The 21,322-nt window shown below is 43.5% G+C and overlaps 1 protein-coding gene across 1 annotated transcript; it reads right to left on the bottom strand.

Moving 5' to 3' along the window:
- Positions 1 to 211: 211 nt before the first annotated feature.
- zbtb16b (zinc finger and BTB domain containing 16b) lies at positions 212 to 20,623 on the bottom strand. Its single transcript, XM_086261884.1, has 7 exons — positions 20,389 to 20,623; positions 17,998 to 19,263; positions 14,693 to 14,790; positions 12,239 to 12,325; positions 5,699 to 5,869; positions 4,423 to 4,590; positions 212 to 3,376 (listed from the first exon to the last, which is right to left on the bottom strand). The coding sequence occupies exons 2-7, from the start codon at positions 19,170 to 19,172 to the stop codon at positions 3,147 to 3,149; spliced, it is 1,929 nt and encodes a 642-aa protein (XP_086118010.1). The 5' UTR covers positions 19,173 to 19,263; positions 20,389 to 20,623; the 3' UTR covers positions 212 to 3,146.
- Positions 20,624 to 21,322: the final 699 nt, after the last annotated feature.

Genomic DNA, 21,322 nt, shown 5'->3' with positions numbered 1-21,322 from the left:
TGTGTGTGTAATGCCATCCTTTCTGCTACAAAATACTGGAATCTGCAATAAAAACCTAAACTAAACTTAAATAAAGTAGTCCATCAGTTACCAGTGTAGACACTGCTTCTTAACTTCAAAGCAAACAATTCTGTTAATGTGTAAAATGAATTCAGATCACCCCCCTCTTTTTCTTCTATTTTTTTATTTTTTTATTTTGTAAAGAGCAAATAGGCTGGGAACCGCTGCCAGTCACACTTTACGAGCGCACACAGACGGCAGAAACAACAGGCAAATGAGACGTGATGCATAAAATAGTAAACTGTTTTATTCTTTTTTTAACCATGCCACTGAACACTGACGCATACAGAGTTGTGCCTGAATCCACACGGAGAAAACACTTTCACACACTGTGTTACAAAGCTGTAATGAAGAGGGATTTTACTGCACACATGGCAAGAAGAACAACCCTGATTGGATACCAGGTCGAGCTTTGATCTGGCCCTGAGGTAGACAGACATTGACATAATCTAAACAATGCTAATCACATCCTTCTAGGACACATCAAATAAAAGACAGCTGTATTATCACAACATAGAAAGATCAAAGAAAAAAAAATCCTTTTCAAACAAAAGTGCTCTATTTCTTTTGGTCCACCGAGGAAAATCCATTTATAGTGCATGTTCATGTAGAATAGATACAGTGAATGTGTTTTCATGGCACTGAGTGTTGTTGGCTACTTAAGAAGGCATTGGTAATGCCCACAGATGCCAAGATTTGCTATACACACTGTTTTCATCCAAAGATGTCAGTCCATTGTCACTTTGAAGGGAACAATTTGAGAAAAGCGTGTACTTTTTTTTTACATCAAAAATTGCTTGGAACTTGCATCAGAGTATCAGCCACTATCACAGTATGTTGCTTCCAGTTGCAATGTTCAGACAAAGTGGATCTACATGGCAGTCTATCTTTAATTGAGTAACAATAAACAAACACCCAGAAACAACTACCAATAGCACAGACCCATGTACTCAAGCACATCAATGCTCTACTTATAAAAGAGGCACAAGGGAGGGATCTTAATCAAATCAGAGACTTATAAAACACACACATTAAGATGTTTTCTTTTTTTTCTCAAATCATACCAAATGTAAACAGATAGCAAATTACTGTAATACAAAAATACAACATGTTTAAATCTATAAGGCCCGTGTTAGGCTCACATAAGGGAATAACATACCATGACAGATTTTACATTACAGCTACACTACAACTGACAATAACCTGCTCATAGTAATTCAGTGTCAGAATTTTCTTTTTGTGTTTTGTTTAAAAAAACAAACAAACAAAAAACTACTTTTCATGTTTTCTTCAGTTTTCTCCAAGAAAATTCTGATTCTGTGATTTTTATAAGACATCTATATATAGTTTAAGGGACAGTTCACAACAAAAAATCAGATTTTTTGGCTGTTAGTGCCACTCGTTTGTTTAGTTTTAGCGCGAGCCGCCCAGTTTGAGAAGACAGCGCTGCTTGGAGATGTCGTCCTTCTCTTGAAATTCATCAAAGTAAATAGAAATCATTATCTCAATATGCAAATAAAAAAAATCAACCAAAACACAAAAAGCTCAGTTTTTTCATATATCAACTATTCCACACGGCAGTTGTATCAGACGGCATCACAAAAGGCTCGTGCTTGTGGCTGAGCTGTAATGTTAGCTACCTGCAGGCTTCTTTTGGTTAGCGATTACAGAAACTACAGAGTAAATAGTCCCTACATGAAATTGCTCACAACAGAGTTTTGGGGTTTTGTTTCTTTTAAAGTAACCGGGTCAGTCTCTGTACCATTTGATTCCATCATAATCAAGAGAAGACAAGCATCTCTATAAAAACTGGGCGACTTGCACCAGATGAATAAAGCACTACAGACCAGAGGAAAACCTACCTACATTTGATTTTTGGATAAACTGTTCCTTAAAGGATTTTTTTTTAATAAAAAAAAAACTACACAGAAAGCCGTGTTGAGGCATTTTTTACACACTTTTTGACCATGTAATTTATGATGAATTCTAAAAAAAAAACCCAAACAAACTGAAAACGGCTGATGGATGAATAATTTGCAGTGGATTTAAAACAGTGAAAAGCGAGGAGAGGTAGAGCTCGCTCTACTAGAAATCATCCCAAGAGAGACGGACCGTCTGATGAAAACCAGCGCATATTTGGTAACAAATAAACAACGTATAAATAGCACAACCTTATTACAAGAGAAACTCAAATTGTGAGCCAGCTACCCCACCCACCTGAAACAATAACACCCACTGCAAGAAAGACAAGGCAATTAAAGAGATCAAGCTTATGAGGTCAAAACGTGGCAGCCATTCAAGTAAAACATGCAGAAAATAAACAACTCAAATAAAAATCCAACAGCAGGAGAAAAAACAAAAAAACCCAAAGCAGTCACAGGAAATTAGGAGAGAAAATGTTGCAAAGTTCAGCCAATCAAGCCTTCGTGGAATTATTTCAACATCTACTGCAAATCATAGACGATAACTCGGGTTGTCTGATGGTTTAGCAATCAGTCAAAATGCTCCTGCTACACATACAGGTCAGCAGTCACAGCCATTGTGGCATTGATTTTAACCACAGTGGATCCATTAGAGATACAGTGATTATCAAAACTTGTGTGCGATGGAGACGGTGTGTGTCTATGTTTGTGCACGTCAGGGCTAAAACGGTTAAGTCATCAGGAAACTGTCAAAAATGTGATAATCGATTAATCCTGGAATATTTATTGGACTTTTTTGGGCAAATATCTTTAAAGAATTCAGCTTGTCAACAAAATGTGACTTCTTCTGCCCTTTTTTTTCCCTTTTAGAGTAAAAATAACCTGACTGATGATGAACATTGGTTGCAGCCCTGACGTGTACGCCCATCTGTTTTCGTGCTTGCACGTCTAATTGTCGGGAAAAAACAAGTAAAACCAACTCAGTATCTCTTTGAGCAACATCTCTCCGTAATACACTTCCCAGTTCACCCAACAAGAATTCAGACTCTTTCAAAAACCCTTACAGAAACATTTCAAACCAGCAACACAGGTTTTCATCCAACAGTGACCGTGTGCGTGTGAGTGTGTGTGCCAGTCAGACTGTGCTTGGAGTCCAAGTCCTGCTCAGACGTAACAGACATACAGGTAAGTCTTTTCTATCCTCCAATCCGCCGGCACCTCCTCGGGTTTGTGGCCCTTCATGTGCTTCTGCATGGCAGCCAGGCTGGGGCAGAAGTCCTGGCAGATGGTGCACTGGTACGGAGACGCTCCGTTGTGAGTGCGCAGGTGCTTGATCATAGCCGAGTAGTCTCTTGACCGTTGGTGACAGAGCTTACACTCAAATGGCTTCTCACCTGAAAAATTCAACAATACGGCATTAACCTTGTAGACCTGCAGCCAGATGAGACGGGACTCGCCTCCTAGTTTAAGCTGCTGCACTTTCAGAGGTGTGTTTGTATGTCGGTGCTCTAGGGTTAGACCTGAATTTGATATTAACATTTCAAACCCTGAGCCATGAAATAATACTGGCAATATCTTTCTTTTTTTTTAATGAATTCGTTATTAAACCTTCTGATAATTTTTTTTAAAAGAAATTAAATATTAATTTGCATATATTAGTTTTAATTTGTATCATATTTGCTACATCTGGTATTTTTTGTAATTTGTTGCTTAAAAATGGGTGAAGGAAAAAAACTTACTGATAATCTAGTACTCAAAACTCTCAAAACTCACGTATTAAATATGATACAATTGGCTTTAAAGGTTTTAAAATGAGTCTGTCAGCATCCAAAAGAAATTTCCTCCCTGTCTTAAAAGAGGGACGTGATTAATTTATGTGATTAATATAAAATCACGTAAAAATAAAAAGCCTCACTATGGCCATTCCTTAAAGTACAAGATAACTAATGATTAAACTTATTTCCTTCCTAAAAAAAAAAAAAAGTTGAAATTTTGACAGAGCACACTGTTAGCTGTAGAATAAATGCTGTGTTTTATTTATTTCTGTCTTTTTCTAAGGCCAAAACCTTAAATGCATTAGTCTAAATCAATACGTTCCTGCCCTTTCTATGGCAGGCATTCCCACTGAAGAGTCTTTAAAGTGATTTTCCAGCATAAAGATAGCAGGGCACTGTAGATTTTAGTAAGCGTGACTCATAAAGGAGTAAAATACTGCTTTTGTGGGGGACGATTTATACACATTGAATTATACAAACGGCAGCAGCAGCATTGTAAATGTGCCATTAAATGAAAATGTTGGCCGTGGTCACTGTAATACCAAGTGCAACACTGCGGTGTATCCATGTCTAATAAGAGAGTTTTGGTGTGCCGATAATACAGGCGATTGTTGGACTTTTCCCTGGATCCACCTGAAGGACTTTTTTCGAGCGCGCGCTCTTACCTGTGTGTACGCGGTAATGTGTCTCTAGCTGGTGTTTCAGGCTGAACCTCTTCCCGCAGCCGTTGCACTCGTAAGGCTTCTCTCCCGTGTGGATGCGTTTATGGCCCCTCAGCGTGCCGTCATCTCTGAAACAGCTCCCGCAGAATTCACACTCAAACGGGTGATCGCCTGAAAGCACAATCGTGTCACAGCAGCAGCAGCAGCCGCAACACCAACACAGCCCATTATCGTGAGAAGCATTAAAGGCTAACTTTATCCTTGGCTCGACACGGCACGCCGCATATGTAGCTGCATAGGTCAAATAGTCACAGAGGCCTTTCCGCACGTGCATAGCAAACATGGGAAATGATGTTCTTTCAGACGTTGCTAATGTTATGACATGAGGACACTCCTCTTGGCTGTCGGCTAATAGCTAATAAAAGTCCTCCAGGCATGTGCTGCTCTGTTCTCTATACTGTAGTTAATCTATTTCTCTCCTAGGCTGAGGGTTTGACTCATCTCCAATGACCTATGTGCCTCATTATCTCAGTGTCCACAGCAACAGCCAAGTCAGAGGATACATTGCTCTCCTCATTACAGGCCGATTCTCCCCAATCCCCCACCCCACTGTGGAGCAGATGACATTTACAAAATGTTACTTCCAAGCAGAATGGCATACAAACAAGATACGCTGCCATGGCCAAAACTCCCTTCACTTCTGTCTCTTCACATCAATTATGTATTTCTCCTGTCTAGACATCAAGCCGTCCTGACAGCTGGGAGTGTTATTTAAGGTAAAAGAAGAAAGGGGGACATCTTTTCAGTAAATATCTCTCCGTCTCCTGCGGCACTAAGACTCACCCTTGGTAGAACACACAGACAAGTCATTTCCATTTGCTTTTCCTTCAATATTTATTTGGGTTTCCTCTATCATTTTGGGTGAACCGCACTAGAACTGACAGCCGTGAATTGCAGAGGCCCGAAGGCTGTCTAAGAACCCAAAATATAAACAGGATGAAATTGCCCAAAATATGCACCGGCCATAACGGTACAGTGCTGTCATCGCCGAGGTGAGTCATCTTATAGAGAAGGAAGGAGGGTGGGAGAGGATGCATGCAAATTGACTAAAACCTTAAAGCCAATAACCCCAGGAAATTAACCCATATACCAAAATAAATACAGCTGTCTCTCGTCTCCTCCTTAACGTATGCATGTGCCTGACACCGACATGTTCGCGTTTTATGACTGCAGCTGACACTGTGAATAATGAGGATGGTACAAATGATCCGTCTCTTACCCGTGTGTGAGCGCAAGTGCCTTTTGAGGGTAGTGTGGCTTGGAAAGGGGCGCTCGCAGTGGCTACAGATGTAGCTGTGCATGCCTGCATGGGCCTCCATGTGCTGCTGCAGGGCCTTCTGGGTCTGGAAGCGCTTTGCACACAGCAGACAGAACACCGCCATGTCAGTCCCTGGAGAACGCGCAAGACACAGACGCACAGTTATTTCAGTACCATACACAGACAGGGCCTTAAGTGGGGAAACTGGGTCACTTCAACTTTGTGTGAGTCCTCTGAGGGAAAAGCTTCTTTCAAAGAGCAAGTGCCTCTACCTAAACTAACTCCCCTAAAAGCCCAGAGGCACTTTCAGCTGTGAGTCTTTATACGTTCTATTTTAAACCATGAAAGTCATTGTTTTCTTTAAGAATTTCCCACACAATGCAGAGCATGCCAATCACACAATCAATGGCTCCTTCCTGGTGTGTTAGATGTGTAATTATTCTCTTCATTCCCCATCAGGAGTCAGCTACAGCCTGTGAAGTCCTCTGTCTCTGTGCTCAAAGAGCAGCTGATAGTAGCTCCACCCTAAATGATGCCTACACTATGCGCTCTGTGCAGAATGTTAAGTAGTGATATCAAGCCATTAAAGGCAGGACTGCAGGAAAAAACACAATCCAGTTTAATCCTGTGTGTGACCTGGCATCTCTTTGGGGCTGCTTTCCTGTTGCATAGAGTGTGGAGAGGAATACAGATAGGGAGTCGCTGGCAGGCTAGTTTAAGTCAAAATGGCTATGTGAAGAAGATCCATTGGCTGTCATACAGTCAACATTTGATCTACAGGATGTGTACGCCAGCACGCTCCACTGTGACATTCACACTGATGCAAAATTCATATGTGCACCGGTGAGGGACTGGTTAATCAGTGGCATCGGACATAATGTGCATGTCCTGGAGAGTGAGGCTTTAATGTGAGATTATGAGGTCCTTATTTCTCTGTCTGCACAGGTTGCAGATCATTTACAATGCTAGCAGGTCCCATTGCTCCTGACTCAGATTCAATCAGACATCTCCAGCGGAGGATCATTAGTAAACAGAGGACTGTGCCAGCACTTCATTGGAATTCAAGTGGGGTTGCTGTGTCGCATTTAAAATGCAGTCTGATGAGGTCCACTAAATCAAATCATTTGTTACTGTTATTGAAGTGCCTTGAGGCAACTGGCAATTAAATTGGAATTAACGCAGGGAAAGGGATACAGCACACTCATACTAAGAGGGAAGAGTGTCAGACACTTGCTTTAGGTTCAATCAAGTTAAAGACAAGCCTGTTCAAAGGAGAAAGAAAAAGAAACAAATCAAGCATATTCACATTTTTTCAGGGATAAATCAAAAACGTTGGCTGAGTATTGTTTGCTCATCCGCGCATCACAGTTTGCTCAAACAATGAAAGACACTTTAACATTTCATGGATGACTGCAGTTTAGCTTAAATAAAGAAAGCCTCAGCTTCCTGTTTTGTTTTGTTTTTTCTCTCAAATCTTCTGAAATTTCACCCCAAAACAAAACTTAATAAAAGCGATCGTTCATAATCATTAACGGGAATAAGACGGGATGAAATGCATTCCCCGATCTTAAACGTCCTGCCGGGAGCCGGTCTGATGGAATGAGCTGCACCTGTTCAGAGGCTTTAGCCTGTGCTCTTTTCCACAAAGGGCACACAATGAGGTTCAGGCCCTCATTGACCAAGCCCATTAGTCATAGGCTCCTCATGCAACTCGTACAATCCCTGTCTTTATGTTGTCGCCTAATGACCAAGGCCCTTTCTCACACATGGATCACAATATTTTAGTTGTAGACAAAAGACCCTCCAGTCTCAATGCCCCTGCGCCTTCCCCACTCCCCTTATTCGCTGACCATACAGGAAATCCTTTCACTGGCTAACCAGCTTCACTTTCTTTCTGAGTCATACCTAACGAATGCTGCTTTTGCTCTACGCTGTGTAACAGTATAGTCTGGATAATGATCTATCGAAAATGGTTAAAAACACTTAAGAAGCAGAAAATGCAGTCTCTGAATGACCCCGAGATGTGAAGCCTTCCTCCACTTTAACCAGCTAGCAGTAAATTCTTTCAACCAGCAGGGGGAGCGCTTTCTGTTCCAATGTGTCCACGTTACTGTAGCTGCAGGCAGAGCAGAGCCCTCAACCAACCGAGCAGCATATTATCCACCTTGTAGATACTTCAAAGCTACTTTAATTATCCTCCCTCTACTCTCTCGTTATTAACCGTCATATATTTTAAACGCCTGTTTCGGTGCAGCTTGCATATTTTCCTTTTTTTTCCTCCCCTGTCTGCTCTAGAAGTTTTACATCCTAGTTTCTCTGTGGAGGTAAACCGTGACTCCCCGACACACTCGCAGACACTCACAGATGTACATCCTGATCTTTCTGTCACTGACAATGCTGAAACTTGAGAAAAGGAATATGACAACTCTTCTGTCACAAGAATCTCAACCCTTGATCTCGGGATGACACGCAGTGACAACAGCTCAGCAGTCGTTTTCGGTTTTATTCTGCGCAAGCGACGCTGAAAATAAAAATACCAAATAATGTCTTGAAGTGTAAACAAAAACCTTTGGAGGCGAGGAAGTGTTTGTATGCGTTAGCGGTGGCATTTCGCCTCACTGCGCTCTGTTAACTTTTGAAACGAAAAAGGTTTTGCGGTCGTGGAGTTTTCCAGTAAGCTTTGGTAATAAATGCTGGGGAGATTCTTTATGAGAGAATAAGCCCTAAAGTTGGCCGTCACTGCCCCCTGCTTTCTCACCCTTAACCAGACAATGGGTTTGGACTTTAGGCTTTAAGGCACAGGATGACCCCCTGACCTATGGCCCTCAATAGGCTAAAGACCACGTAATCAATAGCATTTCTCAAAGGCTGGAGCGTTGACTGAGCATTGTGTTTAGTGGGCGGGAGCTTTAACAGTGGGAATAATGATTTACTTTTAAGCAATTCTGCTACGAGGCAGAAAATCTAAACGTTATGCGACTAAGCTGCTCATCTAATGCACAATTAGGTTAGTAATTGAGGACAGTTTGGGGTTGTTATGCGATTTCAGCATATCTCCATGAAGCCGATGTGTATGCTCGTGTGATTTAACATAGTCTGCCTTCATGCATCTGCCACTTATTCAGTCCAACTGAGGTGGGAGCCAGCCAGGCTCTCACGCTGCCTAAGAAACAAAACCATGTGTCTAGGCAACCAGATAGGATCATGGTCCTTGTTGGGGTGAAGTGTTCAAGCTAATCCCTTCATTCACAAATAAGCGCAGCCTGTTTCTTTTCAAGCAGCAAACAAAAGTTTTCCCACCCTGAGATTCTGGGAGTAAACCCACGGCAAATTGGACAAGAGATTGTATCAGTGATGACCGCAAAGCTGTATAATTTCTTCTGTGTTAATCTTAACTTCAGTGTCCTGAGCCTACAGATTACACTGGTCGAACCGTGAAAAATGTCCTTTCTGTGTTTGCTGAAATATGCCGTAGACTTCATTTTAACAGCATCGGTCACAAATAACTGGCATTGTTTTAATAGACGCTTTCAGAATTCGATCCATTAAGGCATTTGTTTCGGCAAATTGTGAATGACGGCCGAGTCAGAGCTGAACAAATCACCTGCTGCTATCAAAACAACAGCGGCTTTCACAGTTTACAATATTAACACCAATGCTGTTCGCGACTACTAGTATGCAGCACTTTCAGCTACGTCCTCGGGCCCTGCTCGCCGTCTGCCGGCACACTGCTATCACCCTGTTAAACATACACAGCCAGGCGGGCTACGTGCTATGTGCTGGACCTCACATGACCCCGTGCGTTCAGGCTACTGTACGTGTTCATGCGGACAGCTCCATGCAGAGCAACAGTACAGTACCTTAAACAACCCCGGGCCCTCATCAGTAGACTGCTAATCTACCCGAGTGAGGAACAACCGACTCAATAATTAATGCAACATGAGATACGTTGCTCGTGTTTAACCACCATTCCACGGACCGGTTCATTGAGGCCACACACTGATTCATTCGCCTCTGTTCCTAGAACATTTGCTATATTTTCTATAGCTACTGTATTTCACTTTACATGAAATGGCAGGGCAGCTCGGGGCGTGTTTGTGTGTGTGTGTGTGGTAACAGTCAGGGAAAATAAATAGGGGGGGCGGTCATAATGGCCAAACAGAGCGCAGTTCAGTTCAGTTTAAGGCTTATGCGAATTACAACTGAGTATTAACAGGAGGGTGCAGTATGATGACGGACACGCAATTAGGCGAGCTAAAAGGTCTGCATTAAGAGGGATGCATTAGAAAGCCTGGGCTGTATCTGAACAGACTACAGGACTGTTTAATTAGGGTTTGGACAGAAGGTAATATTATTCACTTGATGAAGCAGCCTGTAATGTGTGGAAACAGTGCAGCTGCTGTGAGTACACAAAGACAGCACTCTTATGGCCTTTTTTCTGTAGGCAAGGCAAGGTGGCAAAATGGTCAGCCAGCACAGTTTGAAGCACATACAGTCGATTTCTGTGCATGGTGGAGATAAGCTATGAGTCTTGGGTTTTCCAAAATGGAAAGCTAGGTGCCCCAGAGCCCTTACTTGCCATGATGAAACAAACCCCTTTGTTGTGAGAGCAATTCGGAGACAGATCCATTCTTTTATTTTGGGCACTGACAAGTAGGTCAGAGGAGACTATGACAGTGCTGTGGTGAGGAGTAAACAGCAGCACATGATGTTGTTTTCCTCCGTGTCCTGGCATCCAACACCAGCAGCAATCCTCCTGCCCTCAGGAAGTCCTCACATACCCCCTACCCCCTTCCCTTCTCACAGTTCAACCCACCCCTAACCCTCTCCACCAAACCCCCTGCTCTCTTTGATCTCTAACTTCAGCAACACAGAGCCATTAACCTCTGACATATAAAAGTGGCTAAAGACTTTCACTGTAAACTAGTCTTGCGGCCAAATCAGCCAAATTGCCACAGAGTAAGGTCTCCCAAGAGCAGAATTATTTCCCCTCTGGAGAAGAGGTGGACGGCAGTGCTGCAGCTGCTGAGGTCTGACAAGTGTTAATCTGCTAAGGGGAAACTCATTTGGCTAACTGGTTATGCCACATGGCAAATTAAAGCAGAAGCTGCACGCTCGGCACTGTGTCTCTATCTTTTTTTGTTTTGTTTTGGTGGGTTTTTTTTTAGAAGAACAAGAAATAAAAACCAGGTGATTTGGAAAATGCGAGTCTCTGCAGTGATTTGGAAAATTTCCTTGCATAACCTCGGCACAACTGATTGAATTACCTGTAGCTCATGACGAATGCCACAATAAGAGTCAGTAAAAAGGGTCATGCGTCACAGCGGACCAAGCTGAGATCATGACAAAATAAGAGAGTAATGCCCTCCTGCACCCTGCTCTGGATACAGTGCCAAGCTGAAACCGAGCTCTGGATGTTTACAACTCAGGGAGATGAGGGTAGAAACTTCTGGGCATCGTTAACACCCCTCCATGTCCACATCCATTAACTATTCATACTGTGTGTGCCACCTGGAGTTACAGTTACGTGCCAGTGCTCCTGAGAGGGTTATCACCTTTCTCTGACAGTAGCAGAAAAGGTGTGGATTCGGACACTCTCAGGGATACATGTATGTGCCATCTGACAACAAAACTGTTGGGCAATAAACTCGAATTTAGGCAGATGGAAAAAATGATGCATTCATTACAGACAACCGATAAACCTTTTAGAAATGTCTTAATCAAACAGAAAAATACCAACTTACTAAGAAAAGTACTGCACTTAGACAACATCTGGTTTATCTCTCGCTTGATTTTTAGTGCATTTTATTTAATCAGTTGGACACTTGTGTTGTTTGTCATTTTTATCTCCTCCTTTTTCCCCCCTCTGTGAGGCACTTTCTAACGTTGATAACGACTTCAGCTCCCCGGGCATGTTTTTCCAAACTACGAGAGTCCAGATTGCAAATCACCATCCAGGTTTGTGCAGCCAGTCATCCAGAAATATAACTATTTAAAAAAATACTTTGACTCATCTTGGTGCCAAATGTTAATGCCAGACACTTGCTGAACAAGAAGAGTATGTAATGCAAACATTTTGCCTGGTTTGAGATCACTGAAAAATCACAAAAAGGTGTCTGGCCTGCTGTTGAGTGTGTGGGCGTGAGGTAAATAATTTCACAGCCGCTGTCATGAGGGAGGTGAGGATAGTATGTCTGTGAAACTGTAATGCTGGTGCTGTAAAGCTACTGCTGTGGCAAAGTGGCATGCAGTGGGCCTGGATGCCAGGAGATATTAGTGGGTGATATGTGAGAGGGCCTCCCACCTCCCTGTTGATAAATTATGGAGCATCATGACAGGAACAGTTTAACCCAGCCAGCATGACAAGCCAGTTTAGACCATGATCACGAGTCCCGTAGTCACGGCTTACTCAACAGCTCAGTGCATGCTGTCCAGGTTAAACATTGTGTGTGTGTGCGTGCGTGCACGTTGAGAAAGCATGCACACATGTTTGTAAAGTACCTGTGTGTGTTTGCCTGTGGGCTTCCAGAGCGTCCTCTGAGGAGAATGTCGCTCCGCACTGATCACACACGAGCGCCTCTGCAGGAGCTGTAGACAAAATCAAATTCAAAAGAGTGTGTTTTGATCAGACCTGAACACAAACATGTGTTTGTAATTGCAGCTTAAGTCAGTTAATTTCACATTTAAAGAGGACTGTGGAGAAAAGCAACGAGAGGGGGGGGACAAAGAGATGCTGTTTGAAAAGTCAGCAAAGAGCCTTGTTTGTCACACACTTGTGCTTTTCAGGTGTTAACACAAGGAAGCAAATGTGCAGAGTACAATGGAGCAGTGGAAAGCGCCGTAAAAACACAACTGGGGACAAACAAAAGCACCAGACAGGGTGCAATGGTCCTTCTTCTCGAAAAAAGAAAAAGGAAAAAAAAGAGCAGAGCTGAAGAGTTTTATTTACCGTGCCCTGTTATCAGTCTCTGAACAGTGAGCAGACTGTATGCCTGAGAGGCCACAGAAGGACTGGGTGTTCTCTCTACAGCAGACGCTTCCCGCCTGCGGCACATCCCTTTATCAAAAAAAACACTTCAGAGTCAACACCCCGAATCCCACTGCATACACTGTAACTACAGTTCCCAGTTCACCTTTGGAATGCCCTTGTCTGTTCTGATGAAGACATGAGAGAGACAAGTATGCACGCTGCCAGCAGAAACGTTCAATCCTTGTTCTGCACTCACCTCACACCTGCACAGACAGACAAATAAGACAGATATGCACATACGCATACGCACACGCGCACACGCTCGCTCTTTCTCTTTCTCTCACACACAGCTGTTTGGATGTGGGTTGGCTCTCACAGAGATGTAAATCGGTTGCAGATCCATACTGGCCCAGGGCTCATTCACTGATCTATTTTCTGCTCAGCTGGCTTTAAATGAAGTTAAAATGACTCATTAAAACACCCACAAGCTTTGGGAACTCTGAGCGCTACAGCCTAAATGTGGTCCTCTTTCAACTCTTACGATGCCACTATACAGAGACACTCTGCCACTGTTCCCAGTGCTGCACACAAATACCAAAAAAAAAGAACCAACAAAAAAAGGAGAGAGAGCCCCAATCTGTTCATTTCTAAAAACAACAATTTTTGAAAACAAACTGTTACTGTTTTGGAATAGTGCGTTTTGTTACACGGCGTAAAAATAAAACTTGCTTGAGAGTAGTGTTGTTTAGTAGTAACACTAAAGCAGAATTTGCGATCCTGATGTTGTGTGACGCTGTCCAGTGTGGTGTGTTGTGTTGTGTGAGATTGTGTGATAAGGGAAGAAGAGAACATAGTGCATTGTCTTGTGCAGTCAAAGGCACGGAGTGTGCTCTCATCCATAAACCATCAAACTGTCTCCAGACGCGGCTGCAATCGTCCTCCATCAAAACACTTTGTCTGGCATACCAAAATAAGAGCCAGCATCGAGCTGAATACCAAATCAGCCCATTAGAGCAGTGGAGCACTCGCTCCTTAGCAACCAGCGGGATCTAAGGCTGCTATACCGAAATACACAGTGACAAAGAAATGAGATCCACATCTCTCTCTCTCTTTTTTTTTTTCTGTAGTATTATAGGTTGACACATTGGGATGGGGAGAGTTTATGCAAAAAATTCAAATTAGGTTAAAGGTGCTGCTGTTACGGATGTCGCTGCGAATTGAAAATCAAAGCGCGTTGTGGTGGTCGGGGTAATGCAAGACAATATGTGTGTTTAGGGTTATCCAGAGGGTATAAAAGAGGAGGAACAGAAAAAGGGAGGGGGATCAGGTGAAGTTTAAAGAAGCAGATTCTTTCTCTCATCCGTCAGCAGGATGTCATTCCAAAACAATCCTCATAGAGAAGGCGGAGAGGACAGGGACTTTGCCTTGTCTGTACACATAATCCAACTGAGGTTTCTGTTTTAGTTTCATTTTTAGTCCCTGATCTCTTACCCCCCCCCCCCCCCCCCCAAACTACCCGCCCCTCCTCTCTCTCTATTTTGGATAAAGTAGCTGGGAGAGCAGTCAGGTCTGATTAAGTCTGCATTTGGGTACAGTGTGTTCCTGGACACACATCTGCGAGCGAGCCATCACACACGCTTCGGAACACTGGCAGAACACCCAGGCCTGCCGGCAGCTGATGATGTCATCACTCAGAAGGGGCAGAGCTGGCGAGCTGCCAGAGTCTCCGAAAAAACACAGAAACGATTCAAACTGAGAGAGACTAGAGAGGGAGACGGAGAGAAGAGAGGGAGGGAGACGCGCATAGACCTAAGCATGGAAAAGAAAGCATGATCCAAGTATTCGGAGCAGCACTAACCGGCATGGGTAGGGGTGGAGGGGGGGTCGTAGCATGAACAGGTGCATTTGAAAAGCTGCACTACTGTATCAAGAGGGTTGATCAGCTCTGAATGCTCTGAGATGAGAGTGTGAGAGTTACTAAGTACCTGTGTGAGACAGCATGTGCATCCTGAGCCGCATGCTGTCCTGGAAGTGTTTGCCACAGTATTCACAGCCATTGCCCTTCTCCTCATTATGGAGCCTCCTGTGGAAAGACAAACACTAATGTGAGCGTGTTAACGGATTCAAGAAACGGAGCGAGACTGCACTTTTGATAAAGCAAAAAAGCCGCAGATTCGAGACACTTTTATTAAGGTCTCCCAAACCTAGAAGCATCATTGTAACAAGAGGAGCATGTTTTAATTCCGGCAAGAATCCCTCGCTGAATGCGGCATCATTAGCGTAAGAGGCCCTTGGAGTTGTGAATCACAACGCATGAACGCTAAAAGAACACAGACAATAGGATATCTGGCTAATTTCAGAGCGCAAACATACGCGTGCCTCCACCCGCCAGCACTGCAAGACACTGGGCACACACGCAAACCCACTCAGACTAGCGCGCGCACACACACAGACAGCACATGCAAGCAAACTCGCATCCCGACATAATATGCACACGCATACACTCCTCCTGTAACTGCAATGAAAAGGAGAAAAGAAGATGATTCGCTGAAGCTCCGCCGGCAGCAAAACCTATCATATCATATCACACACATCCAAGCATGCAAGGCATCTGTACTGTTATCCTTGGATCACCCCGCCAACAGCAGAGCAAATGGCCTAAAAAATCTGTGGTTAAACACACACTGTGGTCATAATAAATGAGACTTAAGATGTCATTTAATTTAGATGAAATCAACATTAACGCCGTCGGGAACAAAAAGGAATCCTTTTAGAGCTGCAGGCCCAGTTTCAAATTTGACCAGCTTCTGTTCATACTAGATTCTTATACTATACTAGATTAGGTTTTATTTAGGACATCCTGGTGGTCAAGCAGTCGGCGATATATGCAGTTATGTTACAGTCTTTGATTTTTGGCAGATGCTTGCTAATATTTGTTAATATGCTTAAAAAAAGATGTTTGAGGTAGTTTAGAAATAGTGTCCAATACGATTGCTTACAGCGAGGTCTGCAGCACATGTTGCAGAGTAGCATCAGTGGTTTTCATATTAAATAGAGAGAAGTACATTACTAGAAAAATATTTTCCTATTCAATATAACTGGCATTCTGCATTTATAATAAGAAGCATAATATTACTATTAAGTTCCAATCGCATTTGAAACTAACTTAAACTAACTTCACTCACCGTGCATCTTAAGCTGACATTTTTGTCATTTAGTTGCATAGATGACCCCTTAATTACAGAGGTGGGTAATTAATTTTCCCAAGGGGCCACACGAGAATCTCTTTAAAAGCTTATTGGCGTGGCCTTCCACAGCAGTCCCATTTTTCTGTGTGGCTCCTGCACGTCTGCATATGCCAATCATCAGCGTTCTGCATTCCCACTGGTCGTCACTTTAATCACTCGCTTCAAAGCTGAACTCGCTTTACCGTGGCACCCGCCCACTTCGCATCACTATTAGCTTTTTCAGCTGTCACTGCTACGAGTCACCGACTGGTCTCTTCCTTTGTTTGACACTGTTTGAAATACTTGGAAGACCAAAAAAATTTGATTTTGTGACTTTTTAGTTTATTCGTTGTTATGTTTTAAATCATACCATATATGGTTAAATGTCAATATCAGCTTCTGCCCTAAAAGAATAATTAACTGTTGGGCTCCAAATGCAATGAACGGGGTGGACTTTGTGTCCTGCTGGTCTGGGAGTGGGGATGGGGGTTAAAGGCACTGACCGTGTAATCATAATGTTTTAAAGTCGGAGTCCAGCTGCGAACAACTGTTGCGTTTGATTTTGAATTCATTCCACGTCTTCCTGCCCTCATTTCACTGTCATTGAAACAAAACCGATAAATTATTTGAAGTTAATTAATTTTGGAATATTGAAAAGAGGAGCTGTCCTCAAACATGCAAAACAGGCTTTTAATTTGATTTTAGCGGCTGTTTAGTAACCTTGAAAAGTTAGTGGAACACTGAACTGTTCATTTTATAATTTCAGCCTCAAGGCTGCTGATTTTTTTTTTAAAAATGGTATATATTTCCCAATTTCTTATTTTAATCATTCAAACCAAATGGATTTCTTTTTCTGAAGTGTTTCATACTAAAACTGTGCCAGGAGATGCCTCCTGAACAACACCAGAAAATGTCAATCTGCAGGCCAGGTGTATGCTCAGTGACCTGGTTACAGACCTACAGCAACTTCATTACATCCTCAAGCAGTGCCACCACCGCAGCTCCTTGAACCTGCGGACATGAGCCTGTCTCCGTGAGTAAGCTGTGCGCATCACTAAATATCCCACAGGATGCATTGTTTCAACAGAGTTCTGGAGTGAGGCTGAAATGTCAGCCACAGGCATGAACAGGGAAACACTGCGATCCTAATCATGGGTTAGCTGCACATTAGGACTGCAAACTGTCTTGTTTCTACCGACTGATGATGAGTCAAACGCTGACGAGCTCGCACAATTGGAAACATCTGCAATCAAGTTAATGAGAGCTGTCATCGATCTGGTTAATTTTTTGTGTACAATGACAAAAGGACAAGCTAATAAGTAGGGTAAAAATAAACAAGAACAATAAAAAAACAACAACAACAAAACAACAGAGCCGAGTCGTGAAGCAGAAGTTATCCATCATGTTGCTGAAGCGTCCAGCCCGGCCCCTGCTGAGAGGATCCTGTCTGCTGATGCAAAGGAATGCATATCAAATAGCCTGGGAGACAGACTGTTGTGTGAAGCGCACTTCTGCACAGATAATCAAACAGAATTTAGAAAATGAGGCTTTGTAAATGACAGCATTTTGCGACACCAAGGCCTCTTTATATCAAAGCCCTCACAGAGACTCGATTCAAAAGTTGCCGACACGTCTCACTGTTAAGACACGAGCGCAGGTGTCCCTGAGAATAAATGAACAAATTCTCAGATGCTGTTTCAAGCTTTTGACTCGCATTATATTCACTGAGAGAGGGGGAAAATCTCGAAGACGTAGAAAAGGTTAAATTTAAGAGACACGTGTCTAGCATAATCATTCATTATCACAATAAGCACAGATCCACCTGCACGCCCGTCTCCTCCATCTTTTATTAAAGGTAACGCACAAGTGTCAGTGAAAATGTTGAGCCGCAGGAGAGTGTAGCAGTGTTTCTTCAGCACAAAATACAACAAAATATTTTGTGATTATTAGCTATTGAGCCTGGCGTTTTTAAAGTATATTATTTCATTTTGCATTAGTTAAAACAAGCCAGATTAAAAATAAACAGCACAAATTAGTGTTAATGGTTGTTTTGTGCATGTTACCTGTGCTGCTCCGCAGCCTGCCGGCTGTGCAGCTGGAGCCCACATTCGCCACAACACTGCTGGCCTTGAGCTGGGGCCTCGTGCCTCATCCCTGCTGCAAACTGGCCAAGCCTGCTCAGGAGCTCCCTGTGCAGCAACCCTTGGTGCAGCAGTCCACTGTAGGTTCTCGGGTCTAGTGGCACACCCAGGGTTGGGGCCACAGAAACAGACACTGGCATGCCCTCCCCTGTGTGGTTGGATGGCACAGAGTATATGGAAGCCAGGTGTTTCTCAGAGATCCCGGGAAAACAGTCAAGAGTGTTTCCTGCCATTTGTCCTCCATCCTCGGGGCCTGTGTGCAGCTCTCGAGCACTGGTGATGACGCTACCTCTCAGGGGCGTCCCCGGGCCTTCGTCTCTAGGCTGGTCTGAGATGCAGCTTCCCTCCCCTGCACTGGAGGATCTGCCCTCATAGCTGTTGGCATCATCCACCTGCATGCGCTCTAATTTTATACTTCTGGGAGGTTCGTGGGATGAATCCTGGGCTATCTCTACACCGCTATGCTGAGCCTTCTGGGAGTTCTCCATGTCTACCACTGTGTCCTGCTTGGGGCTCGATTCAGGAGCTGCCTCAGGCTCTGGGCCAGGAGAGCTCCTCTCAGTCATGTGGTACAGTGCCAGGTGGTGTAGAGCTGTGGGACTGGTGTGGTTGGGTCCATCCTGTATGGAATGCTTCTTGGACATCAGCATTTGCCTCCAGTGCCTGGCCCGGCCATGGTCACTGTGATCTCCGGAGCTGTGATTCCTGACCGCCACTTCCTCACTCTCCTCTGCCTGGATGGTCTCCAGCACCTTCAGGCACTGCTCCTCCAGGTACTCGATCTCCAGAATCTCAGCAGCATACAGCAAGTCGTCCAAGTCCTCAGCTGTGGCCTGGAGCGAGGCGGTGTAGGCGTACTCTAGGATCTGCTGGAAAGTCTTGGGGGACAGGAAGTCCAGGGCGTAGCGCAGGCTGCTGCGGTGGAACAAGATCTCGAACATTTTGCTAGTGCAGGCCAGGACGGTGCGGTGCGCTGGAAACTCTTGGCCATCCACTGTGATAATGACATCACACAGGGTGCCGGTCAGACGCATCTGATTAGCCCGCTGCAGGAGCGTGCTGGAGTGAGTGGGATTGTGGAGTTGAAGAACACCCATGTTTGTCAGACCCCTATCCACTCGGACCTTTGCTGAGCCCACGCATGAGGTGTGGCTGTCCTGCCTGCTTTGCTTTCAGTTCGCTGTAGGTCTGCGTTTTGGGGTGGAGGAATGAAGATGGAAGACTGTTAGAGCCCATTTCACGTACAGTATGATGCAAAAGGCAGATGATTATACTCCAGGGAACACACCAGTCAAAAGCAACTTAAAATGATATTAATGAATATTATATAAAGTGAAAAGCAAACCCTCGACCCCCCTATGTGATTTCTTTAATTATTTTATTTGATGCACCCTACATGCATTTAAAAAATACCAAAGGGAGACAACAGGTCGATGAGCGCAAAGCAACAGTTTCCACTGCAGGTGATTAGTCTGAGGTTTCACTGAGAGCGGTCACGTCGCTGTAATAACGTCTGCATACTGAGAGGTGACGATCCAATTTATCAAGCTCCTCACACATTCATCCATTCCTTCAACAGGTAGGCCTGCTATTAACAAAGCCCTTCAAGGGCTGATTAGTTCATTTAGGCGGCGCACGTTCATGATTAGATGTGTTACAATTAAGCGCTCTGCTTAAAAAAAAAGAAAGAAAGAAAGAAAAGAAAAAGAAAAACCTGAGTAAGTTACCAAACTGGCAAAGCACGCAAATAAAGCGCAATCCGCGCATGCATGGATTTTTTCTATACATCCAAACGGCTGAATGAGTGTCTGAATAATCCCTGTTTGATGTTTTGTGTAGTCGGACCACTCATCACCTCGAGTGATGCTGACGGGCTGCATCCTCAACTAACCGCAACATCAGAGCGCATCAGGTGCAGACGCACAAATCCACCTGATTATCCAAACACATTGCGACAAATTAAGCCTCCCTGCGCGCTTTTCATTTAAGGGGACGCGACGGGTTCGAAAATAAAAGACCCAATTTGTCTAAAATAGTCCAGAGTGCATCACAGTGGCGTGAACAGTGTGCGATACAGTCTGAGCTCATTCAAGTTTGGAAAATCCTAAAGCAGTGCGCGGACTAAACTTAAGTGGATTTCCACATGGTTGCTGCGAATCGAAATTATATCAAGGAGCCGCAAAGCTGACATTATTGTTCAGTGTTAATAATTAAGATGAGGAGGTCTCAAAAGTAGTTCATCGGAGCTGAATCACCTGACAGAAATCAACAGTGGAAAGAATAAAGAGTGGCGGCTGTCAGAGCTGTTCTTACCTCCGTCTCCTAATGTCCTCCGCTGATTATCCAGGCAGTATCATGCTTACACATTTCACAGTACCCGCTCCAAACTCAGTCCTGCTCCAAGTAAGCAAATCATCACCCAGCCACGACAGTCAAACCAGCAGGGGAAAGCGAGACTGCCGAGGAGAATTTTCAAAATAAAACGACGGCCTGAGCGATGTGATTAATAACTGTTGATCCAACTGACTGTTATTATCAGGTTATAATTACAAACGTAGTGACTGTGTGGCGTTAATACATTGTTTCCAACATGCTGTAACTAACTCAAGAACTAAATTGTTTCCAGAACCAACACTATGATCACAATAAGAGGGGCAAAGTGATCGAAATGCGTGCAGAAAGCACTTAGTGTGAGTCAAAATCGTTATAACGATACTACAGTATTCACGTCTTTGTAGATCGTTGCAAAATGACACTCCTGGAAAAACGGCACTACATGAAGGAAATTATAAAGTTTAGTTAGATTTGATTATTCACAAATATTCTGTGCATTTTATTCACCTAAATACTGACACACACATCAACATATTTTGATCAGTATTAAATGATGTAGCCTATTTTACACAAATTACTGGGTTTAACTCTAAGCCTTCACGTGGAAACAAAGGTAGACAGAGAGTAATGGTTACACTTGTGTATTTTATGTAGATAATGCAAATATTTTGGAACAGACGTAGAGAATATCATTTTGTATTTGAAGACAAAGAAAGAATGCGATTCTTATGAGGCTTTGCTTCTTTTTCATTTTTGCCAGCTACAAGGTTACCCAGCTTGTAAACCGGTGTACTTTAGTTTTTAGTATTTCAGTAAATGAAGTGAAAAACTGGCCTGCAAATATGCTCTTGTGTTTAGGCCACTGAATCCGTTGCATCCTGGTGATTTAGTGCTTTAAGATATGCAACATGTT

Source organism: Aulonocara sp. 'chitande type north' Nkhata Bay, linkage group LG14 (assembly GCF_057382095.1).
Source record: "Aulonocara sp. 'chitande type north' Nkhata Bay isolate Kocher_YH1m ecotype deep benthic linkage group LG14, A_spYH_male_GT1.1, whole genome shotgun sequence".
NCBI classification, from domain to species: domain Eukaryota; kingdom Metazoa; phylum Chordata; class Actinopteri; order Cichliformes; family Cichlidae; genus Aulonocara; species Aulonocara sp. 'chitande type north' Nkhata Bay.
This window is presented reverse-complemented; position numbering and strand designations above follow the sequence as displayed.

Coding starts and splice junctions, on each gene's coding strand:
- zbtb16b (XM_086261884.1), bottom strand. CDS start 19,172: ATGGGTGTTCTTCAACTCCACAATCCCACTCACTCCAGCACGCTCCTG. Junction 14,791..17,997: donor CAGGCTGCGGAGCAGCACAG/GTAACATGCACA, acceptor GTCTTTCCACAG/GAGGCTCCATAATGAGGAGA. Junction 12,326..14,692: donor GCACATGCTGTCTCACACAG/GTACTTAGTAAC, acceptor TTTTGTCTACAG/CTCCTGCAGAGGCGCTCGTG.